The 25,505-nt window shown below is 45.6% G+C and overlaps 1 protein-coding gene across 2 annotated transcripts in view; it reads left to right on the forward strand.

The window, feature by feature from the left end:
* Positions 1-307: 307 nt before the first annotated feature.
* Positions 308-25,505, forward strand: part of alk (ALK receptor tyrosine kinase) — a 274,847-nt gene continuing 249,649 nt past the window's right edge. For both annotated transcript variants that reach the window (XM_042071615.1, XM_042071616.1), the window contains exon 1: positions 308-877. In XM_042071615.1, the coding sequence (XP_041927549.1) occupies positions 358-877 (520 nt within the window). In that variant the 5' untranslated portion in view covers positions 308-357. The remainder of the gene's footprint in view (positions 878-25,505) is intronic.

The raw sequence follows: 25,505 nt of genomic DNA on the forward strand, positions 1-25,505 counted from the left end.
CGGAAGCGGCTGCTCACTGGAAAAGAGCTGGCGAGCCTGCATCATCATCGATTCGTTTCTGGAATTAACACGGCGTTAATGTAAGGAGGCAAGGTGAGGATAGAGGGGAGAAGTTGTGTACATGAGAGTATAGTTATTTTATGAAACATGTCGTTCAGAAGACTAGTTTTGGTTGTTTGGTCTGCGGCATTTCTCGTTGAACTGCATTGCGCTTCGCAAAGGACCACCGCGGGCTTCACTTTCCCTACCTCTGGATACCTAAATAGTAGTGGGGATGCAAGTGATAAAAACAGCTCCAGACTCAAAAGGAAGACCCTGGCCGTGGATTTTGCCGTCCCCTCTCTCCTGCGATACTACATGGCCATGTTCATTCAGCGACCACTAAATGGAGATTGTGTAACTTTTAACGGGTGCTACACAGTGCGCGCAATCCTAAAAATGCATTGTGTACCTTTGCAGAAAACCATATCAAGCTTACTGGACACAAAGTTGGCTGCAATCGACAGTGTTGACAAGGAGAGGGGGAACGGCTCCAGCACTGGACAGCTCCCATATCGACAAAAGCGTCCGATGCCTAAAGTTCTGAATTTGGGGTTGACAAAAGCCAGCAGGAAATCAAATCAAGTTGTTGTAGAGATTGGAGAGGATATGGTCAAAACTGGATGTGGTGGACTGGTTGTCTATGAAGATTATCCTGCGTATTTCCTGGAAATGGACCTAACTCGTATTTTGGACTGGTGGCTGGGAGCAGAAGGGGGCCGTTTGAGAGTGCGACTCATGCCCGAGCGAAAGGCGCAGGTTCCGGGAAAAGAGGACAAGTACTCCTCTGCAATAAGAGCAGCGGATCCTCGGCTTTTCTTTCAGATCGCCTCAAGTGGTAAGTCACAGGATATATTATCACGTGTTTTAAATATCTATGCAGAAATGTCTAGAGAAGATAGTAATAGTTAAATGTTTATTCTGTTATAGAATATTAAATAGCTGGTAGTTAATTTTATTTTGGCTGACCTGAAAAGAATTCTTGATGACTACTCTTTCCCTGATCAGTGAGAACAAGCCATCATCAAGCCACAACCGAAGACTAATTAGTTTTGCATGGATGTGATACTGTAGTTGCTCCAGAGTCTGACTTACAGTATTGCTTCCGCATGAGATAAAACATTTGCTGAAGTCAATTCATTGAACAGCACAGCAACAGTTGATTTATGTGTGTGTGCGTGTGTGTGTGGGGGGGGGGAGGGGGAGGGGGGCTCTGAAGTCATTGTGCTTTCATCTATGTAGCAAATGTCAAGGGCGTATAATTTGTGAAATCATTTCTTGTTTGGCTGGACAGCTGAATGGTGGAGCTGTTCAGCAGACACAAAGATATATCGGGCCATTAGAGCCAAGCAGGGATGAGAGAGATTTTACCTATTTGTTTTTTTTTAATCATGTTTCATTTTGGTTTTCCCCTACTTTCCAAGACTCGCCTTTGAACTTAATTAATTCTTCATGCCAGTAGATATTTCAGTGGAGCCAAGTTTATTATTATTATAGTGGGGCAACGTGTTTAGATAACACACACATTAACCTATTATCAGAGTTCACCCAGTGCACACAGGCCTCCTGGGTGCAGCCCCGCTTCTTCTGTGGAGTCAGATCAGCATAATTACTTCATGCCTTTGATGATTGTGTTTGACCTGAAATGAGAGAGAGAGAGAGAGAGGAAAAAAAGAGAGGGATGGCAGGGGAATGCAAGCCACCTGTAAAGCATGCCAGTCTCACGCATCGCCTTCAGAGAAACAGGGCGCAGAAGGGCCCATTGATTTTGATTCGCTGGTTGTTTTCCAGCTGGTTGCTTTCTCTTTCTCTTTGCCTTTCCCAACACCTCTTAAAGGCATCTCCACTGAGCAAGTTAATAATGTGTGGTAACAACTGCTTTTGTTTGCCTTAGGGAAATGACTGGTTCTGACTTGGCACTTTGCAACACCTATGGTAAAACTGTGTGATACACATGGGGCAACACAAACAAAATAATCTCGTTCGAGGATTATTCAGACGATTGAGCTTTGATTATTGGGGACATATAACACCCTTGCATGGATAATTTTAATTTTTGTTTAAGCATCCTGCAGGCGCTTGCCCTGATGGAGTTGTCACTTTCCTTATTACGGCTGCACCCATCTCATCGGCGCCGCACTACTGACGCTGCATATAGACATCAGTGAAATGAATGATTCTGGTCTTCGCCAACGTAAAGGTGGCCACCTCTGCGCTGCCTTGCTTTGTCTCGCACCGGGAGCCCAACAACTAATTAAATTCTCCTCTCAATGTATGTGTCCGTTTCAATGTTTTTATTAGTGGGTAATTAAACATTGGGCACAGTTAATTGCTAGAACAAGAGCTGTTGCCATGCACCTGATTTAAAATGGGGGGTGTTTCTCAACATTGTGCTGGATGCATATTCTGCTATTTAGTTGACAACCAGTCTTGTAAGGCTCTGAACTGACACCAATTAGAGGAGATATTGAGGTGGGGTGTATTTATGCATATGCTGGGGTGATAAGTAGAATCTTCACTAAAATGCTATCTGGAGTGGTTCCCTCTGGAGGAACGCCATGATGATCATCATAACCCTTCTGCGAGGCCGCATTCCAAAGACAATTAATGTGTGATCTGCCTCTATGGTAATGGAAGTTGTGATCTTGTTTATCCTCTATGGTAATAGCAGTGGACGTTCAACCTCACCACCAAATGCGGCATTATTGTCTTACTTGAATATGGGTTTCTTAACAAAGCCATCTATTATCATTCCTGACTCATTATGTATTCTCCCCTCTGGACATTGTAGTGTTTTGTTAGTTGCAGTTTGGCTGTAACTCGGAGGAAAGAAAGAAAGAAACTGTATTTAAGATATTGTTTCTTATCTCCTCCATTGTGTGCAGAGAGGATCGATAACGTTGCCCAGAACAGTGTGTTTCTTCCTTGCCAATCTCTGAGATGTCTTGTCGATAGTATTTCCCATGCAGTGCACATGCTTCCAGTAGGAGCTGACCTTTTTCTTCCTGTTTAGGCATCTCTTCTTGTCGAGTGTGGTGTCATCCAATTGTTCAGTCTGCAAGTTCTTGGTTTGCTGCCTCTGCCAAGGCTGCCTTGACTCTGGAGCAGCGAGAGCAGAGTAGAGCTTAGAACATGTGTCGCCGGATTTGTTTTCAAAACATAAGCCTATTATCTGTCTGTATGCAAAGCTTAGGGAGGAATTCGGTCCATTCTCAAAGCAAATGGGAAAAAAGTGCCTCTTTGTCACTCTCCAATTTTTCTCTGTGTCAGCATCTATTGAACTCAGTTGGGTAATTATGCAGATTACGGAGAAACAAATGGAACATCAGTGAAAATGTGTTGATTCAACAAAAGTGTGTGCTGCGTAAGGTGACCTCTGTACAGGAGGAATGTTACAAGACATCAAAAGTGTCTAAATGTTACTTGGATATCTTTAAGTAAACAGCATTTGATTTCTTGCTGTCTTTGCCAGCTGTGAGTCACCTTGAATTCAAACAGGGTGCATGCATTTTTCCCTAACAAACTTTAATCTGAATATGTTGTGATCATCTGTGATCATCCAGCCTCATACAAACCGGTTTTATCAGTCAACTATGCATCATGATATCAGCTCATTAGATCAGGTCCAGTAAGGGGTTTGCCAGTGGTCAGATCCCTTATGATATTAAAAGCTTGTATCAATCAACCACTGATGTGAAAATCAATAGAGAGTCAAATTGGGTTTGGTAATTGGGATAAATCCAAATGATCCTTTTTGATAAGTTTGCGAATCTCTAACGAGACTACTGTGTATTCAGATGCTGCACGCACTGCGGACGCTTTTGCAAAAGAATACCTGCAAAAACCCTGTCCTCCCGTGGAGCGGCCCAAACAATTAATCCTTAGCTTGATGCCCCAAGTAATGAAGCGACAAACTACTTATGGCATTTAAGCCACAGGAAAATCTCCCTTGCTTGACTGACATTCAATGAGCCAATGCGGAATAAATTCATTTTTGAGCAATTACATCTGGGTGACACATTCCATGTTTTTCCCAAAGGAGCGTGCTGATCATGAATGGAATGAAGTTGGATTCCAAGAGCAGGGGTCTTTCCAGGGATTCTAATATTCTCTGTGACCAATGACGCACAGATAACAGTCAATGCATCCTAATGAGCTGGCCTTTGAACCTGCCTCCATCTCTCTGCACCAACATGCTAATGGGTTACATTGCTGTCAAGTGCAATCACAAATGGTTCCAACAGAACAAAATGGTGGGCTAAGTAGGTTGAGTTGTGCTTGATACCTTTGCGAAGGCTAGTGCAAGTCTTTGCTACGTGATCGGTGTTGTCACACATGCTGCATGGCATAAGACAATGTATACTCATTAAGGTATTGATGGTAGTAATTACTGCTGCAGTCCCTGTTAAATGGTAAGAGATGAGACTCTAGATAATAGGATAAACATTTCATAATCAAGGTCAGCATTTTTTTTTTGTTGAGTCGGCATATTTGGCTAATTTCCTTAAAGATATGCATATTAAATCCCTCCAGATGCAATTTACGATGGCGGGTAACTGTCTGTTATGAGATGAATTCAAGGTGACTCCACTCAGTTCTATGGCTCTGTCTCTCATATGCTCCCATTCCCCCATGTTTCCGGTTATTTATGCTGTGTGCGTTTTCCTCTTAACTCATGAGCTTTTGATTAATTGCTCTGTGTATTATGAAGCCAGAACAGAGCACTGCAGCTTAAAGCCCAACATGAAAAGCTTTGTCTTATGTGAAATATGCATCCCCTCATGTGATCACACTGCTCCATTTACTTTAAGGAGTTTGTGTGTGTGTGTGTGTGTGTGTGTGTGTGTGTGCATATTTATATATATATATATATATATATATATATATATATATATATATATATATATATATATATATATATATATATATATGTGTGTGTGTGTGTGTGTGTGTGTGTGTGTGTGTGTGTATGCGTATGTGTATGTGTGTATCCAGTCAAGCACATGTATAAGGATGCAAGTCTGCTTGTGTGCCTCTGCATCCCTAATACTCTTTATACTCTTTCTCTCTCTCCCTTTCTCTCCTTCTCTCTCTCTCTCTGCATCATTAATGCTCTCTCTTTCTCCGTCTCTCTCTGACATCCCTTTCTCCCGAATCCCTAGTTTATATACACAGTGCATTATTATTTTCCAATACAACGGAGAAATCGTTATGAGAGATTTCGGAACTAGGACTATCTCAGTGGAGGTTGCTTACTCTCTCCTGTGCTAATCCTAATCTCTCTTTTGTCTTTTCTTATAAATCACATTATATTCAACCAGGTACAGTAATTATATTTCTTCACGTGAACATTGCCTTAGCCAGATCATGACATAACTATTAAACGTATGACAAATTAAATACTGGTTTATTTTTTCAAGCAGCAAAATGCCTGCAGTAGTTCTACTGGTGTAGAGTTTAATAGGTCAGATAATGTCTTGTCTTGTCATGGAGATGGATCTTTTATGCAATTCTTTATGAAATAGCATTTCCCTTCTTTTGTGAGGTAGGCCTCGGGTGATCAGACATCTTTTTATTGCCGGGATAGACTAATTTGTCAGCCATTTTTAGTGCCCCCTATAAAGAAATTATCAATGTTCCTTAAATGTCAATGGTAGGCATTACCAATCACTTGCCAAAGAAGAAGTTTATAAGAACCCATGAGAAGTCAAATCTCACCATAGCACTATTTTTTACAAAAGAACAATCCACTCACATGAACCTGAACCAGATGGCCATGTCTGAGAGCTTCATATGTATGGGGGCCTGGGTCAGCCCTCCTTAACAAGACTGACAGCACACAGCCAGTGCACTCAGCTACCTTATAAGCAAGTCCCACCACTCTGTGGCCATCTTAGTAACAGCTTCAGGCAGTTATTTTGGAAGGTAATGTCAATCATTTGTGTTTGGTTAGTTACATTACAGGAAGGGGCGGGATATGTTTAGACAACTGCCATATTATTGAGTGCTGTGTCTCCTCATTATAAAGTCTCTGGCTATACTTAAAGCTGGTATGGTAGGCCACGGAGCTAAACTTTGCTCAATAAATAAAATGAACTGCACCCAAAGTATAGTCAGTCAAATGTGATGATAAAATGGGATGACAAGTCTTTAGGGTGCCTTCCAGCTGCTAAAAGCTCCTAAAACTATTTTAAAATCCTTCGCAAAACCCAAAGGAATATGCTCAGAATGTCAGTTGAACTGTCACTGATATTTTGAGTAATCGGGCTAATGCAATTAAACAGTTAGGACACACATCGCATACAAACATGAAAACAGTGTGTGTTAATTAGTGTTTTGCCGTTTAGCTGTCGTTCGCGTTGTGAGGTTTCAGAATGAGACCAGTCTGCTGGACACAAGGTCTCTTGGGAGTTGACAGAAGCTGTCGCACCTGACCGCGCTAGAGAGACGATATCGTGCCACATTGTTTATCGACTGCACAAGATATTATTTTTTGCATCATCAGTGCCTGTTTTAGTGCGCTATTTATACTGATGTTTACTTTTTAATCCCTTCTGTGACAGAGTATTTACACATAAATGTGTTTTAATTTACCATCTAGTCAGACAATTCTCTGATGGTGGGGGAGAGGGAATATTTGTTTTACTGCCTTCTTTTCTGAATCAGCGCATCCCAAGCGTAGCGAGAGAGAGTGAGTGGAAGCGAAGATAAGGAATTAGTGCAAAGCTAAGGTGAAGTTCCGAGACAATAAACTAGCTCACTTCTTCTGCTCCTGAAGAATTTGAATGGAAACCAGGACTGCGTGGACAGATACTGTAGATGCATACAGTATGACCCCATTGAAATCTGAGCTTAAAAATAAAGAAAAGTTGTTCTGATGTGATGAAAAATTCAAACATGCCTGTGAATGTGGTTACTTAAAAAAGATAGACATTTTAAACTTTTGCCATACACCCATTCCTTTTTTTCTTTTTCTCTTTTTCTTGAAGGACGAGGCATTTTTAACACAAGTATCCAAAAGTCAAGGACCCTACATGAGCCAGACTGACATTGAATGAGGGCCTGTGAATGAGGGGGGCTGAAGCTGTCTGTGGCGCTGGGTTAAGGGAGGGAGGTGGAGGTGATGTGTTTAAAAATGACATATGTACTGATTAATGAGCAGAAGAAACCAGGTCCGCTGCTGAATAGCAATGATCCTACAAAGAGACGCTAACCTGCCTGCTCTCTCTCCAACTCAGCTATGCTGTGCCAATTAAAGCCACCCACACAGGCAAGGATGCACTTCGCACAGTAAAGGCAGCTGTAGGAGCCTGTTTAAATGGATCATAATCGGTGCATGATAGTATAAACACACACAATAACAAATAACAACACAGTTGGGGATGTATACACATACTGTAGGGCTTATCCCATATCTTAGATTCATTCATACACACACACACACATACACACACACATACACACACACACACACACACACAAATACACATACACTCACATTAGTAAAGTAGAAACCACATTAAATTGATGTTAATGAGCAACACAATGCACAAATACACAATAGCCACACAGTTGGGTATACACACCACTGCTCCTATCCTGTAGATCTACACGCACACACACACACACACACACACACGCTCAGGACATATACTGGCAAGTGTGTCCTATCTGTGTTTTCACACTTTTATGCACACAGCACACATGCAGATTTACTGAACCTTAACTACATCCTCTGCACAAAGTCAGTCAAGCTTAAATACACCTTAACCTTTTCCCATACCAGGAAACACGCGCACACACAAACATGCACACACACACACACAAACATGCACACACACACACACACACACACACACACACACACACATACAAACTCAAATTTGCTCACACACACAAACACAAACCTGCACATGTACACACACAAACATGCACACACATACACAGTCACCCTCAGCTCATTTTCATGGCGCGCCATGGCTGAGAATCCTGGAGTCAGGTTCTTGGCACCGTGGGTCTGTTGAGGGATTGGGAGCGAGAGTGAGGACTGGCATTTCCAGCGCGAGGAGGCCAGTGTGCAGCACACTTAACAGGATGCAGTCTGCAGAGCGGAGCGGACCAGAGCAGAGCAGAGCAGAGAGGGCTCCGTTTTCTAGCACTAATCCCCACAGCCCCTCATTTTCTGGAGATGGCCTCGGCTCGTCAGAAGGAGCCAGCGGCACACCGCTGTTATCCCTGTAGCCTCTGCCTGCCCCACTCTCTGGCCCCAGGGTGCTGCGCGGAGGGGGGGGGGGGCAGCTGGCAGTGGATAGGCAATAAGGAGAGACTGATGGGGGGAGGCCGGGCTGAGAGAACATTGTCAAGGCAGGAGGGGGTGGGGGTGGGGGGTGGGGTAGGAGAGGAAAGAGCTGCGGAGGCAGGAGGCGAGTGTAGACGAGAGGACGTTGACTGAGTGGCGGCGGGGGCGGGGGTGGGGGGTTCAGGGGGTCTGAGGGCCGGTGTCAGCGGGCCCCGCCGGACTTATCTGCTCGAGGCGAGCCGGTGAGGAGAAGCGACTCCAGTGTGCTCAGTGGCGTGGAGAGCTTTCCGTGGAGAGCCAGGGGCCTGCGGAGTGGCAGAGGCAGGTCGTCGGGGGCTGAATACAGAGTGGCGCTCCTGCCTGACCACGCACAGATGCACTCGCAGACAGCTGGCTTATCTACTGGGCTCGAGAGTGAGAGAAGAGAGCTACACGTCGGGGTAGAAAAGTTTCACAGAGTCTTGAGAGCCTCTTCACAAACTTCCATTTCCTCAATCTCTGTCTCTCTCCGCCCATACTCCCTCCCCTCTCTCTCTTTCTCTCTATTTCTTCCTCTCACTCACTCTCATCCTCTGTTTTGGAAAGTGGGGGCTGGGGCTAGCAGTTAAAATTCAGTGCGTTAAGGCGACTACAGCACACTTGAGAGCACAGATTATTCCAGCTGAAATAGGGTGGAATATAATTGAAGACTGTTGAAATAGGGAGTGCTGTTTGCATGTTGTGCTGGATAGGAAAACATCAATCATCCAAGGTACACGACGACAACTTAGTGCCATTCGCTTGGTTGTCTGCTCCCATTGCTGTTGTGATGATGTGAAATGGATTTGTCTGTGACAAATTGCTATTTGCCCGTTCGTGTGTTTTCTGCACCCCATTGTTGTCCATGCCTTAAGGGAGCAGACAAACAGCATTATCAGAGAATGTGGAGCTGTTTGTTTCCACAGTCCACATAAGAGGCTGTGACCTTAAATGCAATCACAGCCTCCGACTGAAAGTTCATGGTAAGACCGAGGCCCAAACCCAGCTTTAGGCAAACACACTCGCGTAGGTTTCCTCTTGGCAGTGTCTCAAACAGCCATCAATCCCTGTTACTGGAGAGAGGTTCATATAGTCTGAAAAGATTCATGTTTATGGGTTGAGAGTTGCTGTAACACTATGCTGCATTTACATTAAGAGCAGGCTTTGTCAGTAGCGCATGAGTTGCAGCCGTGAGTTGCCCTGTCAGTCATTTTGCTACATCAGCACTCTGGCCTTAAAGTATTTCATATAGCTCCGTGCTTCTCCCTGCCAGCTGGATGGCACCATGGTGACCTTGCATGACAGACAAAAGTGCGTATCGTTGGCCCCCTGTAATGTAGTCATTCTTCTTTTTCAGAGATTTCATGACCTTGCTTGTCATTTTGCAAGTGTAAAAGTTGGAGAGCTGGGAGGGAGGAGGGTGGGAGGGAGGGAGAAAGAGATAGATGGATAGATAGAGAATAAGAGAGAGGGAGAGAGAGAGAAGCACAATGAGCCAATCTGGCGGACTGACAAAAGGTTGAAAGGATTTTTTTTTTTTAAACAGGGTTGACAACACTCTTGTCAATACCTCTGCGGCATTTTGCTTATTATTAATAAAAAAGTTGCTGACCTAAATGGTGACTGGACAGATAACCCTTCCTCTCTCTTCAGTGGCGAATGGCTGCCATCAGTCTTGAATGCAGTGGGCTGGACCTCTGATCATCGGTGGCAGATCACAAATGCGGATCTCTTTCCAACACAGCGTGAAAAAAGTACCAGGTTGCATCAGAGATAGATATTTTAATTCACTTGATTTACAATGAACAATTATTGAGGGCACCACAGTTTTGCAATGCAGATAGCAACTGGAATTTCATCATTGGTAAAAAAAAAATCCAGTGCACTTTGCAGTAAGCACTTTCTTCGGTATAAATGGTGAGCCACTATGTGTGTGTGAAACATAATTTGCGGTATGCGTGGAAAATGTTGTAGATATCAAACAAATCTTACATGGGGAAAGTAATCAAAAATCTCTGAAGCAGCAAGTTTGTTCATTAATCTGTGAAGAATAGGAGGGAACGGCTCTGCTTTGATGTCCTGCTTGCCGTCGGGTCTAACGACAATTTAATTTGTTATTAATTTCAGTCAGAGTAGTTCGTGTTGATAAATCAGTCTGAAGTGTGGGTATGACACACGAGTGAATTTTGAAGGCTTGCATGCGGTGGAGTGTGGAGACGGAGTGTGGAGAAGAGGGGTCCGTAGAGTGGTCATCCTACACGACAGATGGTGCGGTGGGGCCGTGTTAGTGTGGGTCAGTGAGCTGCAGTCGCGCAGTTTCCCTCGCACCACAGCTCCCTTGTGGCACCGGATCTCAGTTCTACCGGGCAGCCAGACCCAAGAGCTGGGCACTGATTGGCAGATCCGCTCACCCCGAAGACATGGCCCGGCGCCATCTGCTGGTCACTGATATGAGAGTCATCTGGAGTGCCCACCCCACCCCACACACGCCTCGATAGTATGCATGCCTCCAAATAGAGCTTTTGATTAGGACGGATGGCTTGGAGGCCTCTGGTCTGGAAGGCCCGGAGCAGTGAAGCAGAAGGCTGCCGGTCATTCATCTCCTGCCCATTACTGCTTTAGTATTGAGCAGGGCTCAACCAGCCCTCAGATGAATGAGAGCGGCCCACTGTAGGAGCAATAAAAAAAACAAACAAATGATCGGGAGAAAACGAATTAATGGCCACAGCAAGGCAGGAGGCTACCTTGAGCTCTTACTCTGATTAAATAGTGGAGCATCACGGAGGAAGAAGCCATTAGAGATTGATCGCCATGACTTTATAGCCGCCATCGCTGCAGGAAAAAGACGCGGCCATCAAATGGTGGCCATTTTGCCCATTCTCTGTGATTTCCTCGTTCACGGGGTAGTGGAGGGGCCCCTGCTGTGCACAGAGGACTTTGGGAGGCCACGCTCAGATCTGCAAATTCTTAAATCTTCAGTGTATCCATGGTGGCTTTTGGCAGCGAAAATTGCAAATCAACTTTAAAGAGGAGCTGTTTGAAGAGGTGCTGTAAAGACTGACCCCGGGGTGGCTGATGAAGGACTGCAACCTTTGAGGACAGTCCGTCGTAAAAAAATGTTGATGGAGACTGTGATTGAGCGGGGGCTTCAGATGACAAGCATTCGTTTTTGAGTTCAAAGCTACACAAAATTATGTCTTTAGACTGGAGAGGGTGTAGTGAAGAAGGATGCGTAGGAAGGGAGGACAGCGTTTGTAGAGGAGGACAAAGGAGGTATTAGGTGTTTCAGTGTAAGCAGAGTCTGAAAGCAGCTAATGTACGGCTCCTGTGTCTGCCTCTGGCATTTAGAGTTCAGTGATACAGTTAAGAGGTAATTATAGCTTAATGACATATCAGTGTACCGAAAAAGCCAAATGTGAACAGTGCGGCAGAATTGGAAGCAAAGTACAGGCCTGCTTTGTGTGTGTGTGTGTGTGTGTGTGTGTGTGCATGTCTGTGTGTCTGTGTCTGTGTCTGTGTGTGTGTGAGAGAGAGTGTGTGTGGGTGAGTGTGTGTGTGTGTGTGTGTGTGTGTGTGTGTGAGAGAGAGAGAAAGAGTTTTATGCATCTGTGGATTGCTCTTCAGCACACCCCTTTTTGATAAACCATTAGAGCAGTCCCTTGATGCCAGAAGAACAGTCTAAGTTGAGACCCTTTTTTATGTTGATTTAGTTGATGTTTTATGTTGATATATATATATATATATATATATATATATAGCAGTTGATTTTGAGTACCAGTTCTGTGAAATGTCTCATTTTTACTTTGTGTTATTGTCTATGGTTCTTTTGGTCTGGCTGTGTAGTAAGACTGGCTTTGCTCCATCTCCAGCGTAGCATCTGCTGCTGTAGCTTGCTAGGCATGGCGCTAGGCATGATGGATCTCAAACTGAACTTGAGGACGTGGCTGAGTCTGTGCACGTGCTCTCTGCGCGGCTTTGAGTGATCTGTGGAGATGTGTGCATTGATCCGTAGCCAAGCTCTCTAGAGAAGGACCCATTTGAATAAACGGCGTGGGTTTGATCTGTGGACACCCATCAAAGTGATCAGTGTCTCCATGGACACAGGAGTAAGGGCAGGCTATAAGCTGGCCATCTGGAAAATAACTAGAGAATGATTCACAAGGAAGGGAAGAGAGAGAACAAGAAACAGGAGGAGATGGAGAAAGGGGAGAGAGGAATGGAAGTGGCAGATGAAGAGAGGGAGCCGGGGAGAAAGAACTTGTGTGTATGTGCGTGTGCGTATGTCTGCGTTTGTGTTTGCTGAAGTGTTTGTAAGTAACACAGATATTGTACAACAGAAACAAATGCTTGTCAGAGTTATTGAAACCCAATCTGAAATACTGTCATGCCAATAAAGTTCAATTTAAAATGTCTAGGCTTACAAAAAGCCAGAAGAACTTGAGGCGGATAGTGGCGAAAACAGTGAAGCAGAAGTGGCTATAGCTTTGGGTCAGACTACCCACAATATGAAAACAGCTGGGCTGAAAAACAAACTGTCACAATATAAATGGACGGCCCTCCATGAGAGCAGTTTTGACAACGTTGCATTTGATCCGTCAGAGGTAAGTTAGTGGAGCCCACTGTCACAAAGCATTTATTAACGCGTAATAACCATGGTGCAACAGTTTTGACAGAGTGACAGGTCCGTCAGATTGCTTTTCATCAATTTTAATCAATTGTCTGGCGTGAAATTTTCTGTTGCATTGCTATGATGGTTTGTTTGGAAATGCAACAATTTTTTTCCATCTGATTCAATCATCAAAGAGTACATCAAAACCAATTTAAAATATGTGACAATGTTGTACTTTACAGTTTACTTCTGTGAAATGCAGAGTAGCACAATTCTTCCTTAATTAAAACACTAATTCTCACTTAATTAAAGCCATAGTTACTTACTATTGTGTCCACCCAGCAGATAGAAAATAACAACTTTTACATGAAGAAGTTATCCCCTTACAAACTTGCCTACTGAAATACATTAACATTTTGGGTCACAAATATTCAACATCAAAGGCATTGATAGTCCTTGACACACTGAATATTTCCCCAGAGCTTTTCACATGTCGCTTTGAGTAACGTTCCTACACTCACGTGTGGGTTTGTTCTGTTTTTTACATAAATTGCAACTGCCATGAGACAATTCTTTGCTCAAAGGTCATAAACGTGCCGTGGTGGTTTATGCAGTCTGTTCACTAACTACTGGCTGTCATTTCTCTCTCTTCTCCACAAATTGTACTCCTCCCCCTCAAGTTGTAATTTTCCTGCTCTCTTGATCAGTGCAGTTTATCTTGGAATGTATTTTTCTCACAGCCATATGTATTAACATGGTGACAGGCAATATTTATTGACATTTTCTATGGATGGAGGATACTATGACACCCAATCTATGAACAAACAGAAAATGTGATGCAATGAAACCTGCAGGCTTCAACTGGTTCAATGTAATAACGACAACAGGCCATGCATATACTGTATAGTGTCACCATAATCTATCTAACTTACTTGCACACCTTTAAGATGCTGTTGTAGCTTTAACTCTCAATATTTTACATACTATTTTCCACATTTCTTAATATGAGAAGCAAAAACAATGACATTATTCTAATTATACTATGCAGATGAATAACTGTGTACGTGTAATTGTTCTCTCACACAGTGTAAAAACCAAAACCAAAGCCTGGCACAAACAATGGTGTCTTTGCCAAAAATCACGACTGTCCAACAAACTGTGACCAATCTGCTTGGGTCCCAGTGTTACTGATTACAAAAGAGCTCCTCATTTTCCACTGCAGAGAGAAAATGGACACAATCACTTTCAAATACAGTGCTCTGAATCTCTCATCCAGTGCTTTTCAGAGCAATTTGTCCCTGCCATTTACTTTCATAAAAGCATGCTGAGCAAGGGAAATGTTGAGATAATTACTTGAAGGTAATTTAACTTTTATTTTGTGAAAACAGGGTAATTGTCATGAGCTCTCTCTCTGCCTGGTAACACGTGCTGATTGAAGTCTGATGACCTCCACCTGTTCCTGCTCTGCTCTGCCTCACCCTCGTTACCTACCAGCTGCACTGCATTCACCACTCATCATGCCCTCTATATAAAGCCTTGCTTTTCAGTCCACACTTGTCAGATCGTCTGCAACCAGCACCAGTTACCTGCCTGTTTTTGAAAACGCCTCTGACTCTTTGCCTGTGATCCCGGACCCGCTCGACTACTTCTGTGTTCTCCAGCCCAGGTAATCTTGACCTGCCTTCCGTCCCTCTTCTACGAATACCGCCTAGTCCTTGACTGTACTGCTGCTTCGTTTCAATTGCTGTTGTGTGTGTGTTTCCCCCAGGACTTCCCGGATCATCCAGCTCCTGCCATCGCTGTTCGGCTACTGGGGGAACACACACACGCAGACTCTTGGAACTCCTGTACCCCCCCCGGAACCCCTGAAACCCCCAACCCTTAAATAAACTTTTGAACGTGACGCTTTTGTGGTCCTCGTCCTGTTTGGTGTCTGACAGTACGATCTGACCAAACATGGACCCAGCGCACGGTCGAACCAGCATGGAAACCGACGAACCAGAACCACCCACCGCCATGCAACGCCTGGAAGAGACAGAGAGAGAGGTAAACCGCAACACTGCTGACATTGCCTCCCTACTTCAAGCCGGCTACCAACAGCGTCAGCGGTTCCAGCAGCAACAGCAACAACTTGCAATGATCATTCAACTTCTCACCAACCTTTCTCCTCTGCCTGCTTCCACCGGCCCAGCCCCAGCCAGCCTGCTCACCGGCCCAGCACCCGAGTCTCCTGCCCAGTCCACTGCTGCCGTGGCTGCCGGAGCCCCAGAACCCAGGATCGGCAATCCAGAGCGGTTCAGCGGCGACCCAACCCAGGTACGGGCGTTCCTGACGAGCTGCCGTGTCCAGTTCACCCTGCAACCCAGGACTTTTGCCACTGAAGGGGCGAGGGTCGGTTATGTGATCACTCACCTGACGGGCCGAGCTCGACTCTGGGGAACGGCGGAGTTCGAGCGCCAGACCCCAGCATGTGCAACCTTCAACCTATTCGCAGAGGAGATGCTCAAGGTATTCGATTTGGAATCCACAACAGCCGAGGCATCTCGGATCCTGATGAGTATTCGCCAAGGCAGAAGGACTGTTGCGGATTACTCCATTGACTTTCGAACTGTGGCAAGTCGGAGCTCCTGGAACATGGAAGCATTGGTGGATGCCTTCCTCCACAGCCTGGCGGACTACATAAAGGACGAGCTGGTTTCCCATGATCAACCCCCCACTCTTGATGAAGCCATTGCTCTGGCTGTCCGCATCGACCGCAGGATCCAGGCCCGCCGTCGTGAGAGAGGGCGCCAGAGTCCATCCACTAGCACACGGAGTGTTCCAACTGCCCTTCTGTCCGCACCTGCCACACCATCTAGCCAGCCGGACCAGTCTGAACCGATGGAGATCGGCCGCGCCTCCCTAACCCCTGCAGAGCGCCAGCGACGCATCACCTCCAACTTGTGCCTGTACTGTGGTGGTGATGGTCATCGAGTCGCCACCTGTCCAGCAAAAGCCGGAGCTCACCAGATGTAGGAGGAATCCGGATGAGCTCAATGAACATTCAGCCCTCCATCAGCCGTAAACCCCTCATCCAAGTCTGTCTTCACCTGTCTGATTCCACCCACACCCTGGCAGCCCTGGTGGACTCTGGCGCAGAAGCAAACATTATTGACACAGGACTTGCTCGTCAGCTGGGCTTGGAAAGCCATCGCTTGTCCACTCCGGTTCCAGCCCGGGCCCTGGACGGTCACGTAATTGGCACAGTTACCAGCGTCACAGCCCCCATCTCAATGATGGTGTCAGGGAACCACCGAGAGACCATCCGCTTCCACCTGCTCAGCTCTCCAGGCCAACCCCTAATCCTGGGCTACCCTTGGCTCCGTCTCCACAATCCTCACCTCGATTGGGCCTCCGGAACTGTGAAAGAGTGGGGAAATGCCTGCCACCTGACCTGTTTGCGTGCTGCCGCGCTGCCCCCCGGCTCAGTACCCCCCAGCACTGCCCCCGACATTTCTAATGTCCCTGAATGTTACCATGGCCTCCGAGAGGTGTTCAACAAGACCAAAGCCACATCTCTGCCCCCACACCGTCCGTACGACTGTGCCATTGATCTCCTCCCTGGGACTGCTCCACCCAAAGGTCACCTCTACTCACTATCCCCTCCTGAAAGAAAAACTATGGAGGATTACATCAGGGACTCCCTGGCAGCTGGACTCATCCGCCCGTCTTCCTCTCCTGCTGGTGCCGGGTTCTTCTTCGTGGGAAAGAAAGATGGTTCTCTTCGCCCCTGCATTGATTATCGAGGTCTGAATGATGTCACAGTGAAGAACCGGTACCCTCTGCCTTTACTCACCTCTGCTTTTGAGTTGCTCCAGGGATCCACTATTTTCACCAAACTGGACCTTAGAAATGCTTACCACCTAGTGCGAGTAAGGGAGGGTGACGAGTGGAAGACTGCATTCAACACCCACACCGGCCATTATGAGTACCTGGTAATGCCATTTGGTCTCACCAACGCCCCAGCGGTATTCCAGGCGCTGGTGAATGATGTGCTGCGGGACATGCTGAATAAATTCGTCTTCGTGTACCTGGACGACATCTTAATTTTCTCCAGAACTCTGTCCGAACACACCCGTCATGTCCAGCTGGTTCTTCGGCGGCTCCTGGAGAACTCGCTCTATGTCAAAGCGGAGAAATGCGAGTTCCATGCTCAGACTGTGTCATTCCTGGGATACATCGTCGCTGAAGGCAATATCCAGATGGACCCCGCAAAGGTCTCGGCAGTTACCTCCTGGCCAGTTCCGGGGAATAGGAAGATGTTGCAGCAATTCCTCGGTTTTGCCAATTTCTACCGGAAATTCATCCGGAACTACAGCTCCGTCGCCGCTCCCCTCACAGCTCTGACCAGCATCAAACACCCCTTTTTCTGGACCCCAGAGGCCAACACAGCCTTTCATACCCTCAAGGCCCGGTTCACCACTGCCCCCATCCTCCAGATGCCGGATTCAGACCGGCAGTTCGTTGTCGAGGTGGATGCCTCAGACGTGGGAGTCGGGGCCATACTCTCTCAACGGGCAGAGGAGGACAACAAGTTGCACCCCTGTGCATTTTTCTCTCGCCGGCTTTCACCTGCAGAGCGCAATTATGATGTTGGAAACCGTGAGCTGTTGGCTGTCAAGCTTGCCCTGGAGGAGTGGCGTCACTGGCTGGAGGGGTCCACAGTTCCGTTCCTGGTCTGGACCGATCACAAAAACCTCGAATACATCCGCAAGGCCAAACGTCTTAACCCCAGACAGTCCCGCTGGGCCTTGTTTTTTACCAGATTCAACTTCACCCTGTCATACCGCCCAGGTTCTCGGAACACCAAGCCGGACGCTCTCTCCCGTCAGTTTCATAAGGATGACGCCCCTTCCCAGGAACCTGCATCAATTCTGCCCGATCCCTGCGTCGTAGCTGCCCTGACCTGGGATATCGAGGAGGAAATTCAAGAGGCCCTCCGTGACCATCCCAGTCCCAGTGCATGCCCAGACGGTCGTCTCTTCGTCCCAGATAATTTGAGGTCCCGGGTCATACAGTGGGGACACAACTCCCGCCTTGCCTGCCACCCGGGCTCCGCCCGCACCTGCCATCTCCTTGCCCAGCGCTTCTGGTGGTCTTCTTTGAGAAGGGATGTCCGAGAATTCGTCCGTGCCTGCCCCACCTGCAATCAGAACAAGTCCTCCACTCGGCCCCCCGCTGGTTTACTCCAGCCCTTGCCTGTGCCCACACGACCCTGGTCCCACGTCTCCTTGGACTTTGTAACTGGCCTCCCACCATCAGGTGGGATGACTGTCATTCTCACTGTGGTTGACCGGTTCAGCAAGATGGCACACTTCATTCCCCTCCCTAAACTGCCATCTGCCAGAGAGACTGCCCAGGCTGTTCTTGATCATGTCTTCCGTCTACACGGGCTGCCCAGGGATGTTGTCTCTGACCGAGGCCCGCAATTTACCTCTACATTCTGGAAGGAGTTCTGCCGTCTTCTAGGGGCCACAGTGAGTCTCACCTCTGGGTTCCACCCCCAGTCCAATGGTCAATCCGAGCGGGCAAACCAGGAGCTGGAGAAGGCGCTGCGGTGCATGGTTTCTCGCAAACCCCAGGCTTGGGCACAACAACTGATGTGGATAGAGTATGCTCACAACTCCCTCACCTGCTCTGCCACTGGTATGTCACCTTTCCAGTGTGTGTATGGCTACCAGCCCCCCCTGTTCCCCAGCCAGGAAGGAGATGTGTCCTGCCCGTCTGCCCTCGCCTATGCCCGCCGTTGCCGTCGTACCTGGTCACAAGCTCGTGCCACGCTACTCAAGTCAGCTGTCAGCTATGCCACTGGGGCTAACCGCCGAAGATCGCCGGCACCCGCCTACCGTGTTGGCCAGAAGGTGTGGCTGTCAGCCAAGGATCTCCCACTGCGGGTGGAATCGCGTAAACTGGCACCTCGATTCCTCGGCCCGTTCCCTATCCAGAGGGTCATCAGCCCAACCGCAGTCCAGCTCCAGTTGCCAACCTCCATGAGGGTGCACCCTACTTTCCATGTTTCGAAAGTCAAGCCGACGCATGAAAGCCCGCTGGTCCCCGTGCCGCTTCCTCCTCCTCCTCCTCGCCTCGTTGACGGTGGGCTGGTGTACACCGTTCGACGCCTGCTTCGGTCCAGACGGCGAGGTAGGGGCCTCCAGTATCTCGTCGACTGGGAGGGCTATGGACCTGAGGAGAGAACCTGGGTGCCAGCCAGTCGGATTGTGGACCGGACACTCATCGCCGACTTCCACCGTCTGCATCCTGATCAACCTGCAATCCGTAGGGGCCGCCCCAGAGGGGTCCCTAACCGTCCTGCCCGCCCGGCTTCCTGTCATGTGCCTGACCCTGACCCTGTCTCGGTACCTGTCCCGTCTTCTGTCCACGACCCTCCAGCTCCCTCCGAGGATGAGGATGTTCACTCGGACCGCTCGGAGGAATTCTAGCCCTCCACCGGCTCCCCTCCGCCCTCCCGACGTGGTGTCACTCTTGGGGACTTCTGGGGCCGTCCCTTAGGGGGGGGGTTCTGTCATGAGCTCTCTCTCTGCCTGGTAACACGTGCTGATTGAAGTCTGATGACCTCCACCTGTTCCTGCTCTGCTCTGCCTCACCCTCGTTACCTACCAGCTGCACTGCATTCACCACTCATCATGCCCTCTATATAAAGCCTTGCTTTTCAGTCCACACTTGTCAGATCGTCTGCAACCAGCACCAGTTACCTGCCTGTTTTTGAAAACGCCTCTGACTCTTTGCCTGTGATCCCGGACCCGCTCGACTACTTCTGTGTTCTCCAGCCCAGGTAATCTTGACCTGCCTTCCGTCCCTCTTCTACGAATACCGCCTAGTCCTTGACTGTACTGCTGCTTCGTTTCAATTGCTGTTGTGTGTGTGTTTCCCCCAGGACTTCCCGGATCATCCAGCTCCTGCCATCGCTGTTCGGCTACTGGGGGAACACACACACGCAGACTCTTGGAACTCCTGTACCCCCCCCGGAACCCCTGAAACCCCCAACCCTTAAATAAACTTTTGAACGTGACGCTTTTGTGGTCCTCGTCCTGTTTGGTGTCTGACAGTAATAGTATCACATAATGCTGACATAAGGCTGACTATTACTTAAACTTACACTGCCTACTTGCCTGATGTAATGCAGTATAACATTGTTTCCCTCTAATAGCAGATTCTATGCTGTCCTTACCTCAGGGCAAAACTATTCCAGTTTCACCTGCAGAACTGCAGTACAGAACTGCAGAAGCATGACCTTTCAGAGAAAGGGCATGAGCAAAATAAAAAAACACCAACAGCAATACAATGCAATATAATACAAGCAACAACATTTAATGCCATAAATGCACGCTACAATAGAATAACAAAACGGAAAGCTTTTATTTGACAGAGTCATACGTTTGTTGGCAATAATAATGGCACAAATTGAAGAAGTAATATTTTATAATATCAAAATATCAGTATACAATTCTTTGTTTGGGGGGGGGGGGGGGTCATGTCAAGACAATTACATTTTGCCTCACTGTTTAAACTACACTTATATTTAATATTTATACATATATTGTAAGTGTGATGTAGTAATGCTATATATTAATACGCAATTCTACATCCTACTGTAAGTGTTGTTGTGAGTACTAATATAGGCCCTCAAAAACACACATATTCTTTTTTAAAGATGTTGATCTAAGCTTACACCATTTCGAAATAGGCAGGAATTCTCCGACTAAAGAATTATCGAGGAGAAAGCAGAAAGGATATGCACACACTGCCAGGAATTGTTTATCATAATTTCATGGAATCAGATTAAGTGTTTTTTTTTTTTCAATAATATTTTCTGTAATGCACTGTCTCGCAATGTTTACACACAACTAACAATTCCAGTCTAGTGTTGTTTCCATTTTTTTTTGTAACACTTTGGCTGTCTTGCAGTATAAAGGATATTCTACAGGGTAGGGGCTTGATAACAAAACATTTTCTCTACAATGCTTTTTGACGCTGTTAGTCTAATAAACCAATGAACGTTGGAACAGTGAACATTCTAATATTCAACTGCTTCAGTAGGAATTATACTAGTGCTTGAAAAAATAAGTATAGTTTGTGTCCTTCAACCTTTGTCTATTTGGAAATGTAAAATGGAAAGGGGAAAACTTTGTGGTTTAATTTACCTAATTTGCCTTACTTGAAATGCACTTCTGTATTTTTCACACATCTGACAGGGAATATTTGAGAACCAACAAACACACATACAAAGAGAGAGAGAGAGAGAGAGAGAAAGAGAGAGAGAGAGAGAGATACTCTCACACGTAAATACACTTACTCAGACACTAGAACAAATGCACTGGCACACAGACACAGGAACCTTTCAACTCTGCAGGTGGTCTGTGTTTGAGTTTGTGCAAAGATAGAAACGGTGTGGCACTGAGAAGGAAAGAGAGAGAGAGAGAGAGGGGGAAAGAGAGGGAGAGGGAGAGAGAGGGAGAGAGAGTGATCCAAAAATAGGATAAACAAAAAAAGAATTTGATTGGCGGTTTACCTCAAAAGAATAAACCAACAGTTATTCAGAGAAGACCTTTCCATAGATTCTTACAGTGAAGCAGTATGCAAAACAGTCTTAGAGTTTGACTCCAAAAATCTGCCAGAGCAGCTAGTTCACTGAAGCTCATACACAGAGCAGAGAGACATATGCTACAGGCATATATTGCAGTCTTAAGGGAAGCTATACTCTTTGCATACAGATAAAAGACCTTGAGAAAGCTGGCTCTTTCTCTGCCACAAAGACACACCATTGCAGGATTCAATAACATATCCAGACTCTGATAGCTTTTGGGCTCCCATAAGTATTAGAAACCTTAATCTTCATGTATTGAATCAGTTGAGAATGACAAAAATCTGTACATATTTCCTCTGTGTTTCATGTTTGCCATCATTGCATTGTGCCCTGGAGATGACTCCTCTCTTGTTGCAGCAGCCCACTGCTCAAAGCCCAAATGTTGTTTTCCTCAGATACCTGACCTTGTTTCCCTCAGAGAAATCAACACACGCACAGCCAAACAAACTGAGAAAGCATCCTGTGCGAGTGCTGTCTCCTCCTCCCTCCCCTTCCGCTTTGCAAGTTAGCCAAACGCCTAGACCAGACACACCAGTTTTACCACGCTTGGCACGTGTTGATTCTTCCCATTGGCTCCGTCTGCATTGGCCTGTAGGCTTTGACATGGGCCAGTGGCTGCAAGCTGTTGCCTGCTGAAAGCCACAGTGTTCAGGGCCCGCTCATCACTGACAGCTTTTTAAGCAATTTGCTTCTTCTGTTTACTTACTTTTCCCGTGAAAGTTTTTTTTTTCTTTTCCATCTTCATATCATTTAGTTACTAATTATTTCAGTTTATTTGGGTGATTAACAGAAGCAGGATCATTACCTGTTACTTGACTGTCAAGAATAGGCTTGCTGTATTGAATCCCATTATTTGAATTACTTGTGCATAGTAGTCCAAATCGAAAGAGAACACATTTTGTCAGCAATAATTCATAAGGAACTAATCCTGCAGCCTTAGCCCAATTTGCTTGAACTGAAATTGTCAACACAAATATCAAAATGGGCTTAACTGATATTAATAGCTTGGTAACAACTTCATCAAAGGGGTCTTAGAAATGTGTTTAGAATTATCACTCAAACGGCCACAACATCCTGGGATGTTGTTTGAAAATACTGCGGGATCTGCTCCATTTGAATGTGTCTTCATATCTGGACCAGTTGGTGATAAATGATTTAACAGTCTGGTCCCTCCAGCAGAGATGCTGTACACAGCGTCAGGCCCAGGACTGGATTAGTGGCCATGTTGTTATGATCATTTTAGCTTAATTGCACTCACTGTAACAGCTATAGACAGCTTTTGCCCATAGACACTAAAACACTGCCTTCTTTTGCCTACAGCACTAAAACACTGCCTTCTATCTGGGACTCCGGCGAAGCTGGTGTCACAACATTTGATTTCTTTCAATGTTTCCTAAAAGAAAAAGTATACTATTTATTATTTATTTTAACTCAGACTCATTGGCCTTGGCTCATTTTCTGTTTTCTGTGAAGAACATAAAAAATAACTTATTTTCAATGACTGCACACTGTGTGTGTGTGTGTGTGTGTGTGTGTGTGTGTGTGTGTGTGTGTGTGTGTGTGTGTGTCTGTGTGTGTGTGTGTGTGTGTCTGTGTGCGGGAATGTTGTCTTTCTGGACCTGCTGTTCCCACACAAAGTAACAAAATTCTTACATTCCAAGCACTTGCACCTGTTTCTGATTAAGTTCTAAGAAATAAGAATCAATAGTGATCAAAAGTCTTGTTTCTATTTTCACCTCGTTGAATTTCGTTGAACTTCTTTGAATTGAATTCCTCTCTTTCTCACAAAAAACAAAAATCATTCATATGATCATAAATGTGATCTCACTAGGGTAAATGGCAAATATGAACCATAAAGTATGTCTATATCATTGGTAATTCAGTAAAAGTAAACATCTGATAAGAATTTTTACATAAATTGTTATGGCTGTATTGATAGATAGATAGATAGATAGATAGATAGATAGATAGATAGATAGATAGATAGATAGATAGATACTTTATTGATCCCTAGGGGAAATTCAAGTATTGATTAAAAGCCTAATAATGTGCTGGGTCCATCAGACCCGGGAACAAAAATATGAACACCTTACAAGGGTTAATACAATCTGTTGTTCATTACTATCATTTTATTGCATTTGTTTCTGTGTTAAATGCAATCATTTTATCACAACCCCCTGGCCTATTGGAGCTGCATTGGGTTGAAGAGGTAGTTCGTTGTTCTAACTGCAATAAAACAGGCTCCAAAACAATAACTGCCTAGTTTCCTATTCATTATGATAAGTTTTACTAAACTGTCAAACTACTTCTGCACCATTTTGCCTCATCTCGAATGTTGCCCACGGTCTTCTGTGGCTGAGTGGTCGATTGCTTGTCATTTAGACTGAAAGGAGGCAGCATGTTGGCTTGCTATGGATTTGCAACTGTTCTTTCAGACCAGCAGATTTAAACTAGCCCGTTTCAGACCAGCAGTTTTACACCAGTGGTTACAGATCAACTGCCTTAGACCCAGTCATTTTATGGCAGCAGTTTCAGGCCAGTGGTGACACAGAGTGCATGTACAGGACATGGTGTTCAAGGTGTAGTCTGCATTTATGGTGAAAGGCTGTTGATGATATGGTTTAGATAGTTATGGTAATTTAGATGTAGACAGGAGGGGTGTTATATTCCTAGTGCTATAGGTAGGGAATTTTTCCACAGCTGACAACAACCAAGCCTATTTACCATCGAAAAAATGTATAGTCTGACGAAAACAGACGGCTCCTCATGAAAAACCTATTTGAGGTTTAAAATGAATTACAAAACAGCTGTTGTTTTAGTTAAGGAGGTCGGACATTTGACACTGTGGACAAGGGGAGTACACCAAATGTTATAGTTTTTTTGCATGTGTGTTATGAGGTAAGTTTCTTTGCCTTTGTTTTCTTGTTCTTTGCCTTTGTGTGTCTATGTCAGTATGTGGCAAAGCCATGTGCTTCTAAGCAATGGTCTCCTTTTTTCAGTTACTCTGATACACAACATTGGCTGATACCAACTAAGGTACTCATCTTTGAACCCACCCAAACAGAATGTTCACTCTTGCATTATACAGAAGGTTAGATTTTTCTACAGTGTGACAGTTTTACCCAGTAAACAGCTGCAAAAGAAATAGTAAGAAAAGGAGCAAAAAGCCGAGATGGCCTAGTTCTTATTTTGAGACGCTGGAAGACGATCAGTCACTTTTGACTGTGTGACAGAGAGGGACAACTAGGGTGCTCTGGAAACTAAGGATGTGTTACCCAATCGGCCCACATACGAACAAAACACACAGGAAGTTCCAACCATGCGATTCTCAGTGGGCCCGGATTAGAAACTTCCCATTGATTCTTTCTCCCTCCTCACAGCTATTCTCCTTATCCTGCAAAGTCTACAGAAGACAAGCTGCTAAAATCCCTCCTGGCACTCTCTCCCTTCTCTTAATATCCAACAGCAATTATAAGCAAGATGTTGCTTTTCTTTTTCAATACAACTTCCACAAAGAAGACACTTAATCCTCAGAGTCCTTTGTAGAGACCTAGATCCACCTTAAAACAAGAAAATGATAGATGTACACCTAATATTTCACATTAACATGTACCAATATAACTTCAGGCCGCATTGATAGTTAATTGGAGGCCACATTTCTGAAAGATATTCGACCCTTTCGTACAACCAGAAGTTTAATAGAAGATCTGGGGGAAATGCATGTGCGCTCTGTAAGCTGTTTCCATTTTAACAGTTTTTATGTTCCCATAATTAGTATGACTTAATTAGTTTTGGCAAATCAACAGTGCCATTTGCCATTGCACAGGCAATGATGTATAGCTTTGTACAACCTTTTGCCATGATATTTAAAGCTCAGTCAAGCAGTTCAATTTCAA

Source organism: Alosa sapidissima, chromosome 19 (assembly GCF_018492685.1).
Source record: "Alosa sapidissima isolate fAloSap1 chromosome 19, fAloSap1.pri, whole genome shotgun sequence".
Taxonomy (NCBI): domain Eukaryota; kingdom Metazoa; phylum Chordata; class Actinopteri; order Clupeiformes; family Clupeidae; genus Alosa; species Alosa sapidissima.